This window comes from Triturus cristatus, chromosome 6, assembly GCF_964204655.1.
Source record: "Triturus cristatus chromosome 6, aTriCri1.1, whole genome shotgun sequence".
NCBI lineage: Eukaryota > Metazoa > Chordata > Amphibia > Caudata > Salamandridae > Triturus > Triturus cristatus.
The window spans coordinates 181207607-181231636 of NC_140589.1; the positions used below are offsets into that span (position 1 = coordinate 181207607).

Sequence of the window (24030 nt, forward strand, 5' to 3'; positions counted from 1 at the left end):
AGTGCGTGGTGCAGGGCAACCCAAAACCTTTAATAAATGTGGCCCAATTGTGGTCCACGGTCTGGTGTAAAATGGTATTGTGCACCCTTTGAAGATGACATACGTCCAATTACCTCAGACACATACTTCCAGCCAGCTAGTACTTATCATATACATCCTAACATATACATGAAAGCAGAATACTAACAATATCCACTCTACTGACGATCAACTAAAAAAAAAAATCAGAAAACCAAATCTGCAAGAGACTCCAACAGCCCTGTGAGTCCTTGTCAGTGGCAATACAGCGCTATTCACATTCCATTGAGATTTAATCTCTGCATTGCATATCACTTGAACCTTACTTGCAAGCGATCCAAAATGCCATGGTCATTCTCAATCTTCCTGCCTGCTCCAGTATCTCTTACCATCTCAATAAGCCGCACTGACTTTCTGTTCACAAATGGGCCTTTTTCAGTATCTTGCCCTCCGAACACAAGGCCTTACACAAAACCAGACTCTCTTACTTGATCAAGAAACTTAAATTCTACCTTCCTGCACTTACTTAGAGTCAATGTTCTCAGCCTGTGATGTATGAAGCTCTCTAATTGCCCGCCTAATCACTCATTAATGCATACTCAAGTCCCATGCATGGCTGGAGAGTCCGCCATCACAAGCCTACCTTCCACCGCCACGTCACGCACCATCACAAGCCTACCTACCACTTCTGCGTCACGCACCATCACAAGCCTACCTTCCACCTCCACGACACCCCTATCACAAGCCTAGCTTCCACCTCCATGTCACGCACCATCACAAGCCTACCTACCACTTCTGCGTCGCGCACCATCACAAGCCTACCTTCCACCTCCACGACACCCCTATCACAAGCCTAGCTTCCACCTCCATGTCACGCACCATCACAAGCCTACCTACCACCTCTGTGTCGCGCACCATTACAATCCTACCTTCCACCACTGTGTCACGTGCCATCACAAGCCTACCTTCCACCTCCGCATCACACGCGATCACAAACCTACCTTCCACCTCCATGATACGCTCTATCACAAGCCTAACTTCCACCTCCACATCATGTGCTATCACAAGCCTACCTTCCATCACAGCGTTGCAAACCATGTGTTCATGCTCAGAGTTTACCTTCTGCCAGGAACTGCATGTGCTATTTCCAGACTCTCTGGCCCGAGGGAAAGAAATGGATTCACCTTGAATGCGAGTCTGATCCGCATCGCACAAGCAGAATCTTTTCCCTGCAGGCCTCAATGCCCTGAGGAGCTTTACCAGCGGTGTATTATTCCCCTCTATCTCCCTAGAATAACTAAAAAGTAACGGGAGTGCTTGCAAAGCAAAACCAGAATGGCTCATTATATAACAATAATGGCCTATCGCTGGACCTTCAATGCAAAGGAAACTCCAAAATACACACGACTCAATAGTTTAATACTTCAATGCATAAAATGTAATAGAGAATGCATTCTTGCACAAATCATCTTATAGATTAATATCTATATCGTAATGCCATTTCTTGGGTTTGAACCATATATTAATTATTTCTGCATATTGCCTCTTTACAGTCAGCCAGCATACTAAAATGTTTTACCATCACCAAAACAATTCTATCAACTTAGCTGCTATTTGCACACCTCCCCACACACCAGCGTTTTCATTATATCATTATAAAGTTTGGCTCTTAAAAGTAAATAGTGCTACTCAGCAACAACACAAAGGGGCGTATTATCAAGGGCAGTTCCGCCGCTTTAGCGGCACTTTCAGCCGCTAAAGAGGCGATATTCCCATTGCCCCATTACCAAGGCAGTGCTAACATGCATCAACGCATGTTAGCAGCCGAATTACTAACGCCACGCATCTTAGCGATATACATCGCTAATGAGATGCAAAGTATGCGTTCCCTCCTAGGATAAAACAGTGCAATGCCCGCAAAACCTACATCGTGGTATTGCCAACGCTACCCCTGAACAGCAAAGCGATGAGAAAATGCGCGCTAAGCCCCCACCATCGCAATATTCTATCGCCTGAATAAAACCTGATTTGCCATTAATGCCTATGGGAGGTGGATTGTAAGGTTAAGTCCACACTCCCCTATTACCAAGCTTGACATTAGCGCTGTATAATCATCACAGGATTTCACACGCTAATGTTCATTATCGCAGTCTATCGCATGATTTCACATCACCTGTCAGCTAAGCGTTGCTAATACGCCGCTGACACGGAGATGAAATCCAGCGATAATTAAAATCGTTCTAAGCGCACTTTGCGATATTTATCGCGGACTGTAGATAATATGCCCCAAAGTTTCTGGATTTGTCTCAAGTGTGTCTTATTTTAGCACTATTAAGTATGTCATACAAGTGTGAAATTCGAAATAAATTAATGAATCATTTCTTTTTTATTAGAAGCCACTACTCGGGGAAAACTGCAACACTTGATTGGCACGAAACTGACAGGTTTAGACACTTAGAAGAATGATCTGTATAAAGTTCTAGGTGAAACATATAGTGTGGGCTCAGCATCAATTCAGCAGGTGTAGACGCGTCAAGACTGTTTGCACGGCATTCCCTTTGTTAGCGCATTATAGGAGGAAGCATTGGCAAAGCCAACATTTCGTGATATTGGTAGGGGAAGTGCTTGATAATGGTTAGTCAACGTTGTGTTTGTTACCCCGAGTTGTCCTAGAAAGAAAATGCCAAAATGAATCAACATCTATGGCTACAACAATATGGACGCTAAAGAGAAATAACTAGCCAAGTTAAGCCTTATCCTTAAAGAAGAGTGTTGGGAAATGGAACAAGAAGATTAAGTTTGGGTTGCAAGTGGTGAATCTTCAAGGCACAATATTGAATAATTGATACTTTTGAGAAAGGGCCAGTGTTTGTGTTTGATGTGTTTTCTTTATGAACAGAAAATGCAGTGAATCCAACCACATGTAATCATGAGAACAAAGTGAAAAAAATAAACAAGCAAGAGCAATAAGTGAATAGCAAAACGCCTCTAGGACAGACTTAGGTACCCAAACAGAAACACTTTCTAACCAAAACAGCCATAAATCAGCAATTAAAAGTTCATTATGTAAGTAAATTAAATACTACGATGTATAAAAACCAACTTTAAATAACAAGCCACAAATCATATCACAACTACTTTCTAACAAAAGACTACTCAGTTAGTCAGTCAGTCAGTCAAAGCTTTTATTTCGGTAAAAATACCATAAAAAGACATAAATACATAAATACTTTAAAAAACATGATTAAATCACAATGTATAGAGTGAAATCCATTAAAACATTAAGACAGTTCTATAGGACAAACACAATAAAAACAAGATCTATTCCACGAGACGGGAGAAAAGTTAAAATTGATCCAGGGCCAGTGATATACACATATCCCTCAAAGAACTAAGATGATGATATGTGTAGTACTGAATCAGGGGGCTGAGTAGCAGAAGACAAAAATTTGGACCTAGCAAACCACATTGAGAGGAGGAATTTGGCCATTGCAAACACTACCAAAGGGGTGGTGTCATATTTCAGAATTCTGAGCACCTCCTTGTAGTCCCTAAGGCCCCTAGACTTGCATAGCTGGATGATCCATTTTTTCCGTGCAATAGTGTATAAGGGGCAAAAGAGAACAACATGCAACTCTGATTCGCGAATATCAGAGCATAGGGGGCAAGAGCTAACGGGGTTTACAACGTTAGACCATCTATGGGTGAAATCTCTCAGTGGAAGGGAACCGTGTCTAAGCTGTATGTAAAGTTTCTTAGCCAGAGGAGGTTGGATCACGTCTAAGAAGACTTCAAATTGGGGACTACACTTAATATCCAGAAAGGTGTCAGTGAGCCTACCCAGGGAGGACTGGAGTAGGATACCCTTCCTAAAAGATTTCAAAACCTCCCTCAATGAGTTCTTCGAGAATGTACGGCAGGTCACTTCCGGGGCGGACCATAGATTCCCCATCCCAATTAGGTTGCAAAGGTTCTTTATGTGGGCAAGCCAGGGGATCTTATCCGAATTACCCCTTGCCATAATGTCACCGAGATCGAGCCTATAGCTTTCCAACTCGGGCGTTGACCAAAGACGCCTCCAGAACTGAAGAGGACGATTCAGGGCAATCTCTTCTATGGGAATCAAATCTAAATCCCATCTCAGAGGGATTAATGGGGTGCTGACAGGTAGTTTCAGCAATCTCCTGATGAAGGAATTCTCAATAGATGAGAGGGAGGCGGGGGTGGAGTAACCCCATAATTCAGCACCATAAAGTGCTCCTCCTCTGGCTTGTGATTTGTAGATTTCCAACGGGGGGCCCAGAGGTTTGCACGAAGAGTTATTAAACACCTTCAGGATACCCCCCACTGATTGGGCTAGTCTCAAATTTGCCTTTGCCAAATGGGAACCCCAATTCATTTTGTCATTAAGGGTCACCCCCAAATAGTCAAACGTGGCGACCCTATCCAGCTCAACCTCTCCCAGTTTAGGGTGGGGGCAATTAAGCGAATTAGAACCAAACACCATAAATTTGGTCTTAGAGAGGTTCAGTTCCAGATCCCTGATTTTGCAAAAAGAGCAGAAGGCCTCTAATGTACGCTGTATGCCCATGTGAGATTGAGATAGCAAGAGCGTATCATCAGCGAACATCAGGGCCGGGACCTTACGACCCGCCAAAACGGGGGAGTCCAGGTTAGCGGAGCGCAGAAGATACTCTATCAGCCCATTGATAAAGAGGGAGAAAAGGGTGGGGGCCAGGACACAGCCCTGCCTCACACCCTTCTCTACCGGAAATGGCCTAGAAAGTTCCCCGCCTCTCCCATATCTCACCCTTGCATAGGTACCTAGGTGGAGTCGTTTGAATAGATGGCAAAGATAGGGGGGGGCACCCATCTCTAGCAAAATGGCCCAGAGTTTTTTCCTTTGCACCATATCAAAAGCGGACCGAAGGTCCACAAAGATCAAATACAAATTACCGGCACCCATGCTGACTGTTTTCCAATAGATCAAAAGTAATCTAAATAGTTGATCAATAGTAGAAACCTTAGCTCGGAAACCCGCCTGTAGGGAGGTTAGAACATGTTGATCCTCCATCCAGAACTGCAGTCTGGATAATAGGACTCGAGCAAACAGCTTCTGAAGTACATCAATCAGACTACTTGATGTTCCATCAACAAAACCTAATGGAAATAGAAAGGGGACAATGTAACAATACTGAAATTTCCATGGTGTTGATGAACAAACCCAACCAAGCAGTGGCCAACCACGAAGCACACACGAAAGCCCATGGCTGGCCAAATACCCCCAGTCTCACTATATTTCTTTTTATGATACTTTTTTGAAAAATATGAAATGAGAGCTCCGGACATGTAAAGCTGTCTGTAGACAGAACTAAAAAGTGAGGCAATACATTTCAATTTGTTGCACAATGAAGATGTTCCTCTCTAGGCCTGGGCCCCTCTAGCCAGGGAAGGAAAGTCACCAAGTGGGGCCAATCGGGCTTATGATGCAGCTGGAACTTTTTTGCTGGTTGGATATTAAGCAACATTAGTAATATTTACATTTAAAAGCTTAGAAATAGGCTAATGGCTTATTTTTATCTTTTTAGCAGAAGCATTTCTTTATGTTGTGGCATTAACAGTTTTTCATGTTTTAGTATTTGGCTTAAAATCTCTCATATAGAGCTGACTACATACATGTGAGTGATAGCACTTCATTTTCTGCATATTTCAAATCAAGTTACATTAATTTACATTTATTATGGCATATGAATGGAACTATGTATTATCATAAAGTTCAAATACATACCCTTTCCCCAAGAGAAATACCTCAAAGGGCCAGGATAAATTAACTCTTCCCCTGCAAAGAACTGCTCAAGAAGTAAACTTATGAGAACAGAGCCTCAAACTGTGTAGTAAAGGTTTACGTATTAGAGAACCTGCTTTTAGTACAGAGATACACCAAGTCTATAGATATATTACCATACAGACTGAGTTAGTATCACAGTAGTATGTCTGTTGAAAGTTGCAGTGATTCATCCCTTGGAGGTCAGGCATGGCGCACAATCAGACCTATTTACAAGGGTCTACTTTACTGACACAGAGAATGGCATGGCCGCTAAAAGGAAAGACCAGCTGGGTTTATATCCTTACACTGATGTACCTATTCTCAGATCCTAAATTATTGGACTAGTGAATTCTACCGTCAAGGATGAATGTTCTTATGCAATTGTAAAGAGTGGAAGCTACTGTATTTGTAGTCGATAGTAGAAAGTTCATAGGATGAAGTAGAGTGCAGGATCACGGGAAAGGAAGTCACATGCAGGCAACCCCTACACAATCGTTGTATGGCAGATTATTGACATAAAATTATTGTGCTATAATAATCCCATAGCCAGAATATCGACTGCCAAGATATTGTGAAGCTAAGCATACATAGGTAAGTCTAGATTTACTATTCTTAACTCCAAACTCATGTACTTTGAAGATGTATTATACACCACACCACTTACAGTCTGGCAGAGTAGTATTTCCTTATACATATATCTACTCCCAGTATGCTATTAGGGGAAAAAACTCACTGGAGGAGCTGGCAACTTCGTTAAAAGGAAGTGGTTAGGAATCCTCCTAACACGTCAGTATACCCCATGAAGAAGGAGTAAGGACTCCAAAACGCGTCGGTAAAGAATGTTGCAGAAGAGGAAATGCCAGTTTCCTTAAATAAAGTTTCATGTTGAAACGACCTATGGTGGAGTGGCGTCCTTAATCGAGGGGCAACCAAGGAAGATGTAACACGTGGCAGGTCCTACCGCGGAGGATGCACCGCCCAAAAAACAAAAGGGACCACACTGGAGTGAACTTTGCAAACCCATGAATGGCACCGCAGTTCTTTGAATATTAACCGTGCCTTTCTCTGCCTGTAGCCCACTGGAGGGCTGTCAAATAATATAATTTACACTGGAAGTATGCAGGACCCACTGGAGGGCAATACTAAATTTCCAAAAAGACTACGACTCCCAGCATGCTATCAGAGGAAAATAAACTCACTGGGGAGGAGCTGGCAACTTCGTTAAAAGGAAGTGGTTTGGACTCCCGCTAACACGTCAGTATTCCCCATGAAGAAGGAGTAAGGACTCTGAAACTCGTCGGGAAAGAATGTTGCAGAAGGGGAAATGCCGGTTTCCTTAAATAAAGTTTCTTGTTGAAACGAACTATGGTTATGAAGAAAAAGCGTGAATGCTCTGAAACGCGTCAGGCAGGAGGATGTATAGAAGCAGAATGAAAATGCCTGTTCCTGAAATAAATGAATTGTGAAAATTCGATGGCTGGAGGAGTGCGTCTCTAATGCAGGGCATTTTTTGGAATATATATATACATATATATACACACATACATATATATCATTACCGTATATTATTATTTACACAATATTCAGGAACACTACCCTTAAAATTACGAACTGATGAAATACATAACAATAAAACTCTTTATTTTAAACCACTTGTGAAACATCAGTCAAGCTCCATTTCTATGCACAACACAACTTAAATAATGATATATTAATGATATAATTAATTTCCCATGTTATTATTCTTAAAGAAAGAAAGAACAGCTCCAAATTAATACCAATACCAATACCAATAACAACCTTACACCGTTTTCAAATGTAAAATGTTAGTGAAAAGCCATAACACACAAATCATGGCATGTATCCGCCCTACCTTAACTGTGTTGCACGACTATCTTGTTGTTTTATGCATATTCATGCAATACCAATCCAAATTGTAAAGCGCTCCGATAACCCCCCTGGGTCACATTTGCATACATAAAACATTCAAAATAAATAAATAAATGGACTCTTTAAAAACTGTGACCCAATTCACAAGGGTAAATGTGCTAGTAAAGAAAAGTACATACATTTTCCATGTTTTATGTCTGCCAGGAATTCAGAAAGTGGTTCCTTGCAAGAGTAAAACCCATTTACGAGTGATCTTTGCTAAGAGTGCAGATTTTTTTGCTCCAATATATCCCACTCAAAGGGTGTGAAAATGGGCGTTCCAGCACAAGGTTAGCTTTAGACGTTTATAAATGGCCACAAATAGAAAAGTATGCGGGCACTCACATATTATTCTCATTCCCTTCTCCATCTTGTAGGATTTCTGCACCAGCCAAAGGTCAGCATAAAACCCTTTACAGTGTGGAAGGGGCATGGACCATCCACAGATTTGGTGGGTATGTAGAGGAAGGGCTTTCTCCAAGGGGACAACCATTATATTCTCCATGGGTAATTAAAATGGAATGCGTTTGCCCAGGGGCATCCTATTGCCTCTTTGAGGATGTCTCTGAAATGGAGAACTCCTCACAGGAGAAATGTCACATGACCTTCCCACAAGTACGCCTGGAAACCTGCACCAGGCAAACTTCTGTGAGTATCTGTGAACTCCAGAAAGTATCCAGAAAGTAATTTTCCGACTTTCTTTTTGAAGCTACCCATAAGTTGTTATTAAAATTTCTATTGTGGCTCTGTCATGCCTAATATAATGTTTAAAAATTAGAGTTCTATGCAACTGAGGTGACTTAAGACTCCACAATTAATACTCAGGCTTAATATTTATATCTCCTCCACCAAGCAGATTTTAAATATTAGAATACCACCGTGAACCCCACTGGGTCACTGACCACCTCACCCCAGAGTCTTAATACCCCAGTGGACTTATGTTCTTACAAATCTATACATATTTTAACGATTTAATTCCGGAAAGCTTAGAGTAGCAGCAATTCACATTTTTCTTTTCAGCCACAGTGATGAGCTAGCCGAGGGTCTTTCAAGAGAGAGATGATCTCCAGTCACACAAATTGTGAGCAGAATTAATATCCACCAGTCTTATCACACAAATCTAGATTGGACACCATCACCAAAAGGATGCTCCTCTTTTAGAACCAGTGGCGACATGTAGTTTTGCCAACAGTTTCGTCTCAAACACTAAGAAACATTCAAGAAGGAACATCCCTTGGTATTCCATGCCACCGAGCAGCACAGGCCACACCATGCCACACTTTATCTGTTTGTTTCGCTGCACTTCAGACCCTGCATGAGGTGGAGGCCTGAATATGATGCTTACAGTAAATCTGTGTAAGAAGTGTTGCCATTTACCAGCACTGTTCCATTTGAGGATGCAGGCGTTGAATTGGTCCTCTGCTGCAGGGATGCTGCAGGAACACTGGATGTCCCTAGAATGCTTGCCCTGAGCAGATGCAATATTCTCTACCCCATTGTCAGCCACTGCTACATCTCTGACGTCTCCAAAATGACTTTGCCTCTTGTTATAGGATGAAGTGAGTCTTTACTGAATACGAGCATCTTTTAGGGGGACTTGTAGGACAAGATCCCAAAAATGATACTCTTCTGAGTCGACAAACAATTTGGGGAAGGGAGCTGCCTCACTTTGGAGAGCACTCTGGAACACAAATGGATTGCATAACTGATCATGTTGCCTGTTATGGCCATCAATACACACAATCAGATCTAGAGACAGCCAAAGTAAGAGGTACATCCGTTCACTGTCACACTTAAATAACAAATTTACCACTTCAAATAGACTATCTAATTTTCTACACAATTTTGGGAATAACCATTAAACAAAACACAAGTGTCTCTTGCACCATGGACTCCGGTATATTTATTTGGAAACATTTAAAAAGTATTAAAAATGGCAGAAAAATTAAATTTCAATTTGACAAACATTAACACACATTCCAATAATAATAACTCTACTTGCATTAGTTGGGATTTGAGGAGCCTGTAACTTTATATGGCTAGACAGATTAATCCCACATATGCATCGTTCTAAAAAGACCTGAATTGCCAGAAGTGACATGTTGTGCTCTTCACATGACTTCTTAGACGTGGACAGAACACTAGCCCCTATGCTGTTATTATCTCATTTACATATGTTTTGATTCTGTCATCATAGATATGGACAGTGTGCATATGTTCTTAGTTTGTCACTGTATCTGGTTGTTTTGTTGCAATTGATATGACATTGTTATAAAGTTAGTATAACATTGTAATACTGAGGGTAAAATAACATAACGTAAAAGCAGCATATAATTTGCGAAAAGTGTTGACACCCTTGACGGATTTTACACACTATACCGTACCGGTGCTAAATAAAGTAAATTGGACTCACAGTCAGCTCTACTACCAAGACTACTTCATGTTGCATTGCAAGTCTAAATGGAAACAGTGTGCCTTCCCACTGTGTCCTTGGCTAGAGCCAAAAATGTGCTTCAGGGTCACGAAATCTTTGTTGAATATGAGTTTTGAGAAACTGAAAACTTTATTATCAAGAAGGGATATTAGTTCAAACTGATCTGCTGCAGACCTCACTCAAACATGTTCCAAATCATATCTGAACTATTCTGCAACTGATTCCTGTTTAGGAAGTGTGCACCCTGAATAACAAAACCAAAATACTGAGTTAGGGAAATATTGAGGACAAAATATCAAAAGGTAAATATAGACTTTCTATACCTAGCTCCACACATGTGCACCTTCATGATATATACATAAATGTTCATGGTACGTAGATGTATATTTTGTAAAGCTGTACTTCCTCTTTTTGCTCATACCATCTGATATGTTGTTCTTCGATATTTTGTTCATGATATTCTTGTACCACAGTATTCATAATTTCAATATTCAGTAGTACAGTCTGTTCAGGAATGTAGGCTCCAGTGTGAATTAAACTATCTCCAGGCCTGTTCAACAAATACAATTCTCTCAATAGTTGTCGCTTACTCCAAGCTTTGTTTGTCTAGCTCATTCATTTACAGGATTAAGACCTGCTTACTCACAGGGGAAAACGGTCTGTGATTTTCAAAACCTTTCTGTGTGTTTAAGCAAGTGTATCTCCCAGGAATATAAGAAAAGAATAGAGCATCTCAAAGAAAATGAATCAGGCCTGTTGTGTCTACATCCATCCACATACAGAAATGCATACATTCATACCATATGAAAGTGCTGCATGGAAATGTGTATGAATTACCAAAAATGTACACATTTCATACAAGTATATGAATAAACATCATTAACACAACTTAACCCTTACGCCCCAAGCCCAAATATGTGCAAGCAGAGAGCACCAACTGAAAAAGTAAGAGCTGAGTAGCCTTAGAAGTGTAGGGAAGTAATCACACAAGTGAAGACAAAAAAACTAAACAAGTGAAATGTCTTCGAAACTTCCAAACGACCAAGAACAGTTATTCCTTTGGTAAAAACCACAATGAAGTCAGATGTATACCAAATGCTACTTACTTTGTGGCCATGATCATTTTTTTCCTGGCTGTCTGTTCTTTCTGTTCCATGTGCTGTCTGGCAAGATGTTCTCCCACTGCTTTGGCTGGAAACTCGGTTTCACAGGTGTAGCCAAAATCCCTAGCTAAGTGCAATGCTTCTCCTAAAGGTAGACAAAAGGAGGCCAATATTTACAAACTGTAGTAATTGTTCATTTTCATTTTATTTACATTTATCAGAGAGCGAAATGGAGACAGCCCTTCTTTCAAAGACACTGGATAGGTTAGACAAAGCGCAAAACAAGATTTCAATGTCCAATTTAAGCAAAACTAGGATGCAAAATGTATAATAGTATAAGTATGTATATATGACCAATATCTCAATTATAAAGGTACTTGAAATGATAGTGGATGCAAAGCGGGCCACAATTGCAAAAATGTGATCTGAGGGAAATTGAGAGCTTTCAAGAGTATTTCAGAAGTGGACCAGAGATGTTATGCCCTAATCACAAACAACCTAGATGTCTTGAACATTTGAAAGCTGCACTTGCACGAGTCTTTGTGGATTCCAATTCCACAAGAAATTCTCAGAGAGGCTCCAGGTATCTCCAGAACTTCGTCTGTGCAAAACTTGTTAGTACAGGTGAGATAGTTGGTGTAAACCTGAGATAATCAGGGCACCTTTTAATCTGCTTCAAATGCAATCTTTGCGAATCTGCCATGCAGGAATCCTTCAGGATATGACAAGAAGACTTTAAACAGAGCTTCGAAGTTTACAGCTCCAACATGGCAAATAGCCAAAAAGAAATATCATGTAAATGTTACATATGCGAGACCTATAGTTATAATGAGTGATAACATAGTTAACTTATAAATCAATTAATATGTTATATCTCTACAGATTTATCAGCAAAATAAAGAAAGCAGGAGTCTGTCTTGTAGCTACTTTGAAGAGGGCCTGTGGATCTACAATTATAGAAAACAATCAAATAAACTGATATTTTCAGCCATAGGGATAGTTCAGTCATCTTCATTTTTCAGATGTAATCCAGGTCAAGTTACCTTTTAAACTGGACATTAAAGTTACCTAATTTTACCTCATTGTAGGGAAAGATAATATACACATGCATAACATGGAAGGGAACGTGAGCAGGATTCCTTCAGGTGGATACTTCCTATCTATACCACCTCTAATCAACGCAGTCAGATGTATCCATTGGTTAGATGTATCCAGTGTAACCCGTGTCGCACTGCAAAGGATCACTGTACTGAGTGAGATTTTACAATGAGTTTGAAAAGTGTGGTTGAGCGCGGGTGCCGGGGGGATGGGTGGCATGGATAATGTAACATGGAGAAGGTGGAGAATGAGGAGTGGAGGGGGTTGTACTGGGGTCAAGTTGGAGGTTACTTTAAGGGAAGATGGATCGGAATTGGATATTACAACACGAGTCAAGTGGCAGGGATTACAGTTTAGGAAGGAGTTGGCAGTGCTTACAGGTAAGTGGAGAGTCACAGGACTATAACGAGAAGTGAGCTATAGCAACAGGTTGAGCCATCAATTGTGTAGGTATATAGAATGGAGGAGAATTGGCGCCTGGCTGATCTTGATCGGAATAGAGGTCCAACACCTCAAAGCACAGCAATAAAAGGCCTGGGACATTGTCTTCTCATGCTTTCACTTTATGGTCTTGTTAACGTCTCCTGCTGTTGTGCGTAACGTGTGCTCCGTTGATCTTAATCTTGGTCACCAGTTATCCTGGGATGCCGAAATGGACTCCCTGGTGGATGCAGAATGTCTTGAATGTGAGGTAGGCAGGGCAGTGAGAACCACAGGAGTTTCTGAGCATTAATGTGATTCTACTTTACATAGTAAGATCCTTGATGAGGTGGACTGTAATATGTAAGATGCTATTTGGATGTGTTAGGTGGGTGGCGGGGATGCGAGCCAGGCAATCAATTGCCTCTGTCAAGGTGAGGTATTATTTGCACCTGGACAGCAAGACCAAAGTTACCTTTTGATAGGAACGTCTACACTTGCAGAGTAGACTTACCAGCTCCTAGGTACCTTCACTCTGCACAGTAATGTGGCAATGTCACTAGTTTTTGGGGTGAAGCTGTCCAGTCTCGTTTACGGAAGAAACTACTGGTCATGTTTTTGTTTTTAGCCACCAGTAGCAAGACAGACCTTCAGACATTCTATAGCAAGGCAAGAAGAGACCACTAGGTAGAGTTGAGTGTCATCCTTGTGTTGATGAATAATAGTGACTCTATGTATCAATGATTTGGACATTCTTTTCTCTGTCTTTCAAACTTAAGGAATAGAATGAAAGAGCAGTAGACAACATTTGATGCATATTTAGGCTACAGTCAACAATAACTGATTTAAATCGTTCAATGCCAACTTAGGTCTTTGACAGAATGGGAGTAAAATAAACCTGTGCACACAAACTTTATAAAGGATTCTGAATTTCAAAAAAGTATGTATACACCAGTTGTGTGGAGGTTGTGCAGTAACATGTATTCATAATACAAGTGGTGTGTATTGTGCCCCAAGGACATCTATATCCAAAGAGAAACATGGCAATGATCATAGAACTGAGAAGAAAATGAAACACAAAAGTAACTGTTGATACCAAATCCTCTCTGTGATAAAACTGCCCCAATGCAAGCTTCACTTGCAACTCCTATTGCACTCCACCCTCACTGTACAGCCTGTTCGCCAGTGTGGGCTGGGTCAAGCACTTGCTTGTGGGAGGAGAGACCGCAGGGCTTCGGGCCTCTGGTTTAGGGACTGTGAGTTGGACTGCAACTGGCTGTTTACTGAGACACTTACTGCTACCCAGCGGGGTTGTGTGAGTTTTGGACTATTGGGCCAGGGACAGTGTTGGACTAGCCACATGTTCAGGAACCACGGGCACGTCAGTGTGGATATCTCCCTACACCACCACAGTCCCAATGGCAATAATAAAGATATGAGTCTCATCACCTATACAAGGTGGTAGCTTTCCCTGTGGCAAGAATCAGCAAGTTAAAAATCCAGGACTAGGGTGTGCATAGCCTTTAGGCATTGAATAACCATAATATAAGTGTCCACAATCAAAAGTTGTAATTACATTTTTTAACATAAATGAAGATGTTTTACCTTCTACCAAGGAGGTCAAGAGGGTAACATTTGCTGCTTTCCTCCTCCCTGCTGGTAAATTTAAACCAAGCCTGTCCAGCTTTTCTCGCAAACAGCGGCCACCATTCTTGGACTTTGCTCTGTTAATAGAAAAAAGTAAAAGGATATTCAAACACAAGTACATTATAAGTCAGCAATATCCTTCAACCAGTTTAAGCAAGCAGCACCACTGTTCAGCAGAGTTAATAACACAAAAATATTAGACAAGCAAAAAAATCCGGTTTGGCTTTTGGGTAATCACTATATAGTAGAGAAGGTAGGTCAAGTTATTGACCTTAGTTTATTTGTTTATTTATTTTTTAAAAGCCCGAATACAAGGACAATAATATGTCTGTGATTCTTCTCAAAATCCGAGTTGTACATGTGGAAATTAGGGGGCGCCGCATCAGTTTTTTTTAACACAGGCATAATTTTATAGAACTCACAAATTGTGGCTATGCTTATCACATATAAAAAATATTTATTCAGGCTTGTGCGGAATACACAACTTTCTCTTAGGGTAGATTTGACTAACGCAGGCAATTACTCATGAGACCAGTGAAATTTGGTGTGGCTACTTGTGCTGCCCCCACATGCACTGCACTAGCAAGTTGACAGCATGACTTTAGAAACTAGATGGACAATAATTGGAAGCTGGTATCATCAGAACCTTTCAAACAGGAGAGGACACCGAGATCACTGCCTAAGCATAATAAAGCTAAGGCAAAATCTATCCCCAAAACAGAAGAACTGAAAGTCCCCCTCCCCAGGAGATGCCAGTGGATCTTCTTCAATCTGCAAGGGAGGGAGACACTTTTAGTTCTTCTTCTTTCGGGGTAGACGCCACGTAAAGGAGACCAGTGTGGGTAGACAATAAGAACTGCCAATGGACGTAAGAAATTGCCGTCACTCGTTTCCTCATTCATTTCATAGTTGGACAATGAATAATACGTTACCAATTCTTTGTCCAACATTCATAGTTACTACAATTGTTCAAGAGTGTTCCTTTTGTTATCCATAGACAACGCGGCTGCATCTGCCTCAACAGGTTCTGACAGAGGGATGATTTTCGTCTTCTTTTGTGATTTCTAGCTTGAATGATTAGACCGCCTGTTTTGAAATCATGTTGCAGAGAAGCTTTATTCCCCTTCATCGTGGAATTCTCAGAGCCATGTCCAAGAATAGTTGAATTCAATGGCCTTGGTTTATAAGAGGTCTACTGTGCAACGCAGCTCACCTCTGGACCGTATTCCGAACACCTAAATAGGTTCATTTTAATATGAAATCATAGTCAGCTGGCCGCTGAGAACCGCAGAGAATATCTCTTTTTGCTTTGCTTATTTCACAGGCTTTGTTTGAGTGTCCGCTGGAGAGTTGGCATCTGTTCAAAAGACATGGTTCTGTCTCTCCAGGTACCCTGCAGGCAACTCACTATCAGAGTGTCCTAGAAATGCAGTTTTTACTCCATTTTTTGATTTTTCCAGCATCGGCTCTTTTTTACGGTTGTTGTGTGCTTTTCACATTTTACTGTTATCACATGCATGGTCATCATTCAAAGTGTAATGTGCATGTGTAGCATGTGTAGGGGAACATGATGTATAACTATTGCATCTGATCATAACCAATGTACATACAGTTTTTGCCTCTGGGTTTTACACTTTAAGCTCTGTGTTGACAGGCAATTAGCTCAAGCTGAAAGACTCGAAGAATTGCATGTGAAATACTGGAGAAAGTTCAGTTTCCATTCCATTGTGCCAACGGTGTTGTTGTACTGCCAGAGTTGAATTTGTGGGCAGGGGAACATATAAATATCAAGCTATGCATTGTTATTCTGTTCTTGCATAGTGCAGAGTAAATTAAAATGAGCCCCTTGGCTCTGATAACAGTGATGATCAAAAGACTCTGAGGCCAATTTACAAAAGCATTTATGAGCATCTACAGTCCTAGGGCAGGACTGCTCCTTCACGTAATTTTGCACGCCTTTGTGACTCGGGCCCAAAACGTTCTACTCCCTATTAAGTGCAAAGAGGGCATGACCTTTCTGTTTGTACTAATTGTATATGAATATTCACTGACTATTCCCATTTTATTAAATGTTTTGATTTTATAAAGGCATGTTGGAGTGTGGAGCACTAAAGGAGTACTTTCACACCCTCTAATATACCTTTTGTGAATCATCAGTCTGACTGGACCTTATAAAAGGAAGAGACAGGGCTTAAGTGCTCTCCCAAAGGACCACTATTGTTCAAGTTGTGCTTGCACTCAGTGGAGAGGAGAAGGTTCCACAGAAAGGTTCTACCACCTGCTCCTTTCTTCCGAATGTATGAGGATGAACCAGCAAAGCTAATGAAGAAGACAGAGAACGCAAGAGACTGATGTGGGTCAGCAGCAGGCTGATGAAGAGAAGCCATATCCATGTAAGGGATGAGGTATGATGCAGACATCTAGAAGCCGATCCTCTGATAAACCACCTGCAGACTGGCCACATCCCTCCATGTTTTCATTCTTGGACAACCTCTCGCATTCTGGGTGTTGTAGTTATGGTTTGATTCCACTGAACTAATTCGAGTAAAAGACCTGTTAGCATCGATTTGTTGGTGAAAAATGCCAGGGTTGCAAACAGGTTTGGTGATGACGTGAAGTGAGGTGGCCCGCGCTCCTCCAGGCATCTGAGTACCATGCTAGTACCTCTGGAGTCCGCAAAATGGAGGATGCGGCGACGAAGGTAAATCTACTTTACACTGTTTATTTTTGACATCACCAGTTCAAAAACCGACAGACATTTCCGAACAGACAAAATTTAGGCTATTATCCTATCAAGAGCATTGCAATTTGTGTTTTACATGATGAACAATTTAATGTACCGGGCAGCTTATTTTTATTTCGTAAAACGTGAAATAATTGTAGCTTTCGATTTTACCGTGGTGTGTGGTGATCCTAGTTTGAGAAACACATGTCTACGCATGTTTATTGTGGTAATGTACAGCATGGTAAAGGCACCATAGCTCACCTTCTCAAAATGCCTCCTAGGAGCGATGCATTGAGGCATTCTGGTGGAGAAAGACGCCTCTTCACCTCTGCGATTGTCACTTTGTACTTAGAAGTGGAGCTAAGAAGAGACAGGCGGCCTGGGACAGAGCAGAAGAGGTCAGTGGGGTTAACCACACAGGTGCCACCTACAACAAAATCAAAATAAAACCGTTTTACCTCTATTCAGGAGTGACCTTTACTAACCACACTGAGCAAAAACATTAAAACTATTGATTTGTTTTAAAAAAATACAAATGTCAGAATTTACAGTTTACAAACCCCTTTGATAAACTGTTTTCTTCATATCAGTGATCTAAGTTTACTGACAGAATAATGTAATCTCATTTGTGTTGCTTTCACAATATAACCTGTCAGGCTTGCATATGAATGATCAATTCAAATTAGTTTTATTCCTTTTTCAGGGTCACACAAAAACCTCTCATTCGTAGGTAGGGAAATTACACTGTTCAGTGTACTCCAAAATATACCGATTTTGCAGCACAGAAGTGAAAGAAACACAGACCACCATACATACCTGCTGGCCCCTTACTTCAAGTCCAACAACTCTCCTTCCACTCTACCATAAGGAGTAAAGTAACACTTCAGTGTCCCCTGCCTCCTAAGTGAGATTCCTTTTCAGCCAGGAATGTGTATTACTATATTTTATTAAAATGCGTTGGGCCCCAATATGGGCACACCCTGGAAGTATTTCATTTATTAATGAAGATGAATACGTCAATGAGTATTATGGGTCGCATGTATCATGCATTTTAACGGTCGCAAACTAACTGATTCAAGGAATCGGGCCGTTTGTGTCCAGTACAATGCGTTTTGGTGTGTATGAATTCCAATTTGTGGTTCTGTAACATGTTACCAAATTGCAATTTGGAATTGCGAATACATACCGATTCAGGATTAGGAAGGGCGTGTTTATGGCGTCCCTTCTAATATCGAATCACAGCGGTATGTAAGAATGTTTTGCGACTGAAATGCAGTTGCAAAACATTCACATTTTGCCACGTACTTCAAGTAGGTGTACGGACCACTGACTGCTCTTAAAAAATGTATTGCTTTATTTAAAAGCAATTACGGATATGGTGGTCTGCTGATCCCTGCAGGCCGCAATCTCCTTGATTTGAGCAATTCCCAATGGGTTGCACATTGCAAAATACCTCACTAATATTAAAGAGGTAGCTCAATTTGTGACCAACGAAAAATCGCTAAATGAAACTTTCATACATTAGGAATAGCGATTACCTAATTGAGAGTTGCAGAGAATCTCAATTAGGTAACCAATATTTCCAGTAATGATACATGTGGCCCTAAATTACTAAAACCAAAGGCTGCGGTTGTATTCTCTGAGGATTTGACCTGCATGGAAAACAAGGCACTATGGGCCCGATTAGGATGGCGGTGGGACAAATCCTGCGCCATGGTGCGGGGCATTTACAAACGTGACGCATCTCCCAGATGCGTCACGTTGTAAAGCCCTGCGCCACATGTAGGCGTTCCAGGGCAGGTGGGGGCGTTCCGGCGCAGGAACGCCTCCTAAAAGTGGCTGAGTGAAATCTACAAGATTTCACTCAGTCGCTTTTAGGCCCATGAGGCGTCAAAACCCTGCGCCTGCTTGAAGCAGGCGTAAGGATTGACGCAGCATTGTACAGATAGGGCCCCCCAGATCATTGCTGGAGCTGCGTCGCGCTTGCGACGCAACTCCAGCAATGCGCCACTTTTCGGCACAGATGCGTCACGCATCTGTGCCGTTTTTGCCCCATGGTGCGCCGCATTATAAATGCGGCGCATCCATGGTGGCGCATAATAACTGGCGCATCCCTGCTGATATGCAGGGATGCGCCAGTCGTCATAAATCTGCCCCTCTGAGTATTTCCCCAGGTTCTTGTCCCCAATCTTGCTTGTGTTTGGCTGGCGTCACTGGCTTAATGCGGCATATCAGAATACCTCATGCAAAACTTTAAAGCAAGAATGGCCCATTTTCTAGTGCCCACTAATGCTGAAACACTACTTGCCAATCTGAATTCCAATATTTGTAAAGCTCTTGGCGTGATGGTTACCTGGGAAATGTGAGTTTGAAAAAAGAAACCAACCAATGGTCCAACATGGAACGAGCTATCTTGAATATTAGTGGCCAAAGGTTAGCAATGTGCTGTATCTCCAGAGACGGAGCCTTCGTTAAGGGCTATCACAGCGCAGTACAAAGGTCTCAAAAGTTGGACTTCATATTCTGTATGATTGAGGATACCAGCCAAAGTGGAAACATGTCTCAATTTCATATGAGACATCTGACCCTTAGAGGGTAACAATATCACCTAAACCTCTGACTAAAGCTGCAATTCTTTAAAGCAAACACACTGACAATGCTGGGCAACCTGTTACGTTCTCCTTTATTTCTGCATCACTCCATCAGCCATCTGCGCCTGACTATGTTAGTTCCTGCCCTTGAACATCACCAAAATTGTACAGATCACAGGCAGAATTAAAAAAAAAATACACCTACATTTTTCATCATAATCTGTGGCTTTCTTCCGAGTCATCATCAGCATGATTTTGCATATATTACCGCCCTTATGAATACCTCCATCCCATAACGGTTGGTCTGTCACTAAAGCCTGATAATCCATCACTGAACTTCCAAATAAGTTATTCAACTGCCACTTCACCTCCAGTCTCCCATTTCACAGCAGGGCCCTGATGTCCCCTAAACCAGCTTTCTAAATGCATGGGGACCAGTCTCGGCCCAATATTCAGGGCTCTATACGGTCTTTTTAACAAGTCGAACTCAGGTTGAGCGGTATCAAAATGCCACCTTTATTTCTAAAAGCATTAAAAAGATAGTCAACTGAACCGGATGCTAAGAAATGGCACAGCAAAATAAAAACAAAGCCTCAGACACCCTGATGTCTAAATAAAAAGGACTCCTAGGTCTAAATTAAGGCAAAAAAAAGGTCCAAATGGTGAGGGTCACTAACAGGAAGGCAATCCCTTTTTTTTGACCCCAAGAGCTGGGAGGAATCCTCAGATGTATTCCTCTGACTACAACACTATATCTGAGAATCACTGGAAAGCGTTATTCCACACAAATATACTGGGATTCTTTAATACCAAAAATATGTACAATTCTGACCATATCCTGACCTCAGTTAACAGACAAAATATTGAAATACTTTAGCTTATTGGAGTGCTTTCAACCCCCAGCGTTGATGCCGTAGAACTTAATCCCTCCATGGAACTTTGGCAATAGCTTTGAAAGTTTTTTTTGTAATACCAATTTCTCCAAGAATTATGAGAATATTAAAACTGCTTCCCGCCTGTTATCTCACACACTGTGACATCCCATTAGTTTTAATTTTACTCTCATCCGGTGTTTCAGCTTTCAAAGTGGAGGTCCAATTTATAGTCCAGATCTCTCACTGATCTTTGTCCTGTTCGCTATGTATAATAACCACTATGTTATTCCCTCATCTTCTTCATATCCTAGCTCTTATGTTGTTCATGAAATTAGTGCCTTTGCTATGGAAACGGCCTATTGTGCTTTCTTGGCTCGGACTGTCTACACTGGTTCCTTCCAGCCGCCCAACCAATTTTTTACCAGTTACCTCCACGCTTTTGGAATGTGTTGTTTCCTCAGAATTGCACAAGTTCACCCTGGGAGCATTTTGCAAAGGAGTGAGTTACATTCTCAGATACTGAAAGCGACACAGTACTAGTGTAACTGGACCTGCCGGAGCCTTTTGATTCGGATGAGGAATGTTGTTTTTTAACAGATCACATTTTATAACAATTTATCAATAAAACCATGGGATCTTGACAGGTCAAGTAAAAATATCAAAGGAAACAAATTCCAATTAATAGGTGGACGTCATCATTAAGTTGGAATCAATGTGAATGTTCTGTATGGCTGCTAAGCAGATGTGCACCATCATATATTCCAATAACTGGCTTCAGTAGAAACATTTGGAATTGGTCAAGTGGATTTGCTACCAGGGCAACCACAGAAGACGTAAATGCAAGTATACATTACTGATGGTCATTCTCTGACATCGCATAACATTTGCGTCGCTATGAAAATGATCGACATAGAGCAAACTTTTGTAAGTCGCAGGTGTTAATCATCATGACGGAGGATGACACTAATGCAAAAAGCAATTACAATGGTGTTCAATCTGAAGAAGTAGTTAGAGGGGAGAACATCTCATGAGTGTGACAGACTGCAAATCAAAACAACTGGAAACTTGTTCCTGACTCTTTCAGGAAGAGTCAATTTTCAAAAATAATTGGGTTCTTCAGTGTTTAATAATGATTTGCCATCAACTGGGATATGTGGACTGTACTGCAATTCATCAGGGCTGTCTTTTTCCATTTTTGCTAATGGTGGCGTGCAGTAAATAGATGACGGATGGTTTGACATAGCTTAGCTTCATTATCCCATCCTACATGGGCTACTTTTTTCATCAGCATTCTAGACCTGAGATATTCTATAAATAATGTCAGAGACCTTATGCTTTTGCCTTCTCATTAGCTCAGGATTACTAATTCTGTTTCGCTATTGTCTCAGCACTGTAAGCATTATTTGAAAAAAAGTATTGCTTGAACTCTTAGTGTTAAATATTAACATTTACCATATGTTATCTGTAATATGCAGGACATCTACTGTCTATCTGTATTCGTACTTAGAATATGTGCCAAGAAGTCGAATATATTCCCAACAGTGAATAACAGCAGGCAATATTCTCAAAATTCCCAAATGTTGCTTGACATGATAAGAAACAAAATCACCCTATTTTGTACACTTCTGCTGATGGTGCCTGTGTCACCTACAGGTCAATGGAAAGAATGGCTTGCAGGCAGCCTCTCCTGTGCTGTACATTGTCCCTGAGAAATGATGGCAGCTATGCAAAATCATATTTGCTGTTTATGATATTTAATCCAAACTCCAAATTAGAACTCTTTTTAAAGATATGAGCTGTAATATTTCATTCTGGTTCCTGCCAGTGTTGCTTTAGGGCTCCAGGGCTAATTTATTTTGAAGCAGACTCATAAAAAATTAGATATTTTTCCTAGATGGAAAATTATTCAAGATTTTTAAATAAGAATTTTGTAAGTGTCTCACTTAGAGATACCCTATCAGTGATGAGCTTAAAAAGTTAACCGCAGTTCCCCATAAATTTCTCTTTTCAAGCAGGCAGCTGTTTTATTTTTGATACCGTAAAACATGTTGTCATCAAATAAATGTAACCGATTTGAGATTACTGAATGTAATGTAACCTTCATATGGTAAGAAGGTATTTATTGCAAATGACTTTCAACTTTACAATCTAACATAAAATGTAATATGACGAGAGCGGTCTAATATTGCAAATGGATCAGCGTTTTAACTATTACAATAAAATATATCACCCAGTTTCAAAATTGCATCCAACATGTTACACCTAATAGCTATGGCTGCCTGTGCCTCGTGCATTAGGGAAGAAAATCGAAAAAGCAAGCAAACCACTTATTCAGCATTATTTACATATTAAGTACCGTGGAGCATAATAGCATTGCACTGAAACAGATGGCTTTTTAATACAAATTGTTTTTGCGACCCAACCAGGAAAAAACGTGAACATGATCATAGAATGCATTTATTTTTCTTTACAACTTGCAAATGCTGCTATTTGATTTAAAGAAAAGGTGGGTGTTTTGTATGTAAAATATCTTGCAATGCACAGTGCCATCAGCCTGTGTTTAGTTTCTCAGGATGCATCATGTTGCATGTTGGCACACCGGACTCTGTGTGCATCAAATTCTCCCTCCGTAGGACGTCCAGGAAGGAAGCAAAGTATGCTGCCCCGAAACAAGGAGGGCATAATACACACCTGCACGTGTCACATCACTCAACACGCAACACTATTCACTGTGCACCTTTTCTGTCACACCAGTTAGTACCTTTGCCACGCAACTTATTTACATGTTTTTCACAGTGCCTTTATTTGGCCGTGTCGCTTCACTGAATCAAAGACGTGTGAGAGCAGATTTCAGGGTATAATATTAATTCTGTCTGCAATCAACCCATCAAAGGCCTATGATTAAGAAGCACTGGCAAAGCTGATAGGTAGGACTTTAACATCCCAATGCACCTAAACAGTGTCATTTATAAATGTTGTTTAGATGCACAAATAGTATTCATCAGTTTAGAACCTGAACTACGAGCTTTTGCCGGCGCCATCTTTGCCATCTAAACTTTTCAGTTGCTTATCATCAGGGCAACTAGACGTGATTCTGTTCCTTCAGTGTCCTCAGCATAATTATGATTTGCCACATTTGCAACATAATCCATCATCTGATGCACAATTTGCAAACTATAACAAAAACAATTGTGTCTGAATCAAGCGGGCCAGAAGTTACTAAAACCATTTCCTATATGTGTGGACACGTGGCGGGTGACAAGGCCTTGTGAAAGGTTAACTGGTCACCAGTCAGTTGCTGACTGCTGTCTTTGAGTGTTAATCTGGCATTAAGGAGGTAAAAGGTTTGGCAAGTATTAAAAT

General features: G+C 40.9%; 1 protein-coding gene across 1 annotated transcript in view; it reads right to left on the reverse strand.

Moving 5' to 3' along the window:
• Positions 1–24030, reverse strand: part of TFAP2D (transcription factor AP-2 delta) — an 86266-nt gene that overhangs the window by 10783 nt on the left and 51453 nt on the right. Inside the window, exons 4-6 of the mRNA XM_085609140.1 lie at positions 17463–17628; positions 14435–14553; positions 11315–11456 (exon numbers count right to left, since the gene is read on the reverse strand). Coding sequence (XP_085465266.1) covers positions 11315–11456; positions 14435–14553; positions 17463–17628 — 427 coding nt within the window. The remainder of the gene's footprint in view (positions 1–11314; positions 11457–14434; positions 14554–17462; positions 17629–24030) is intronic.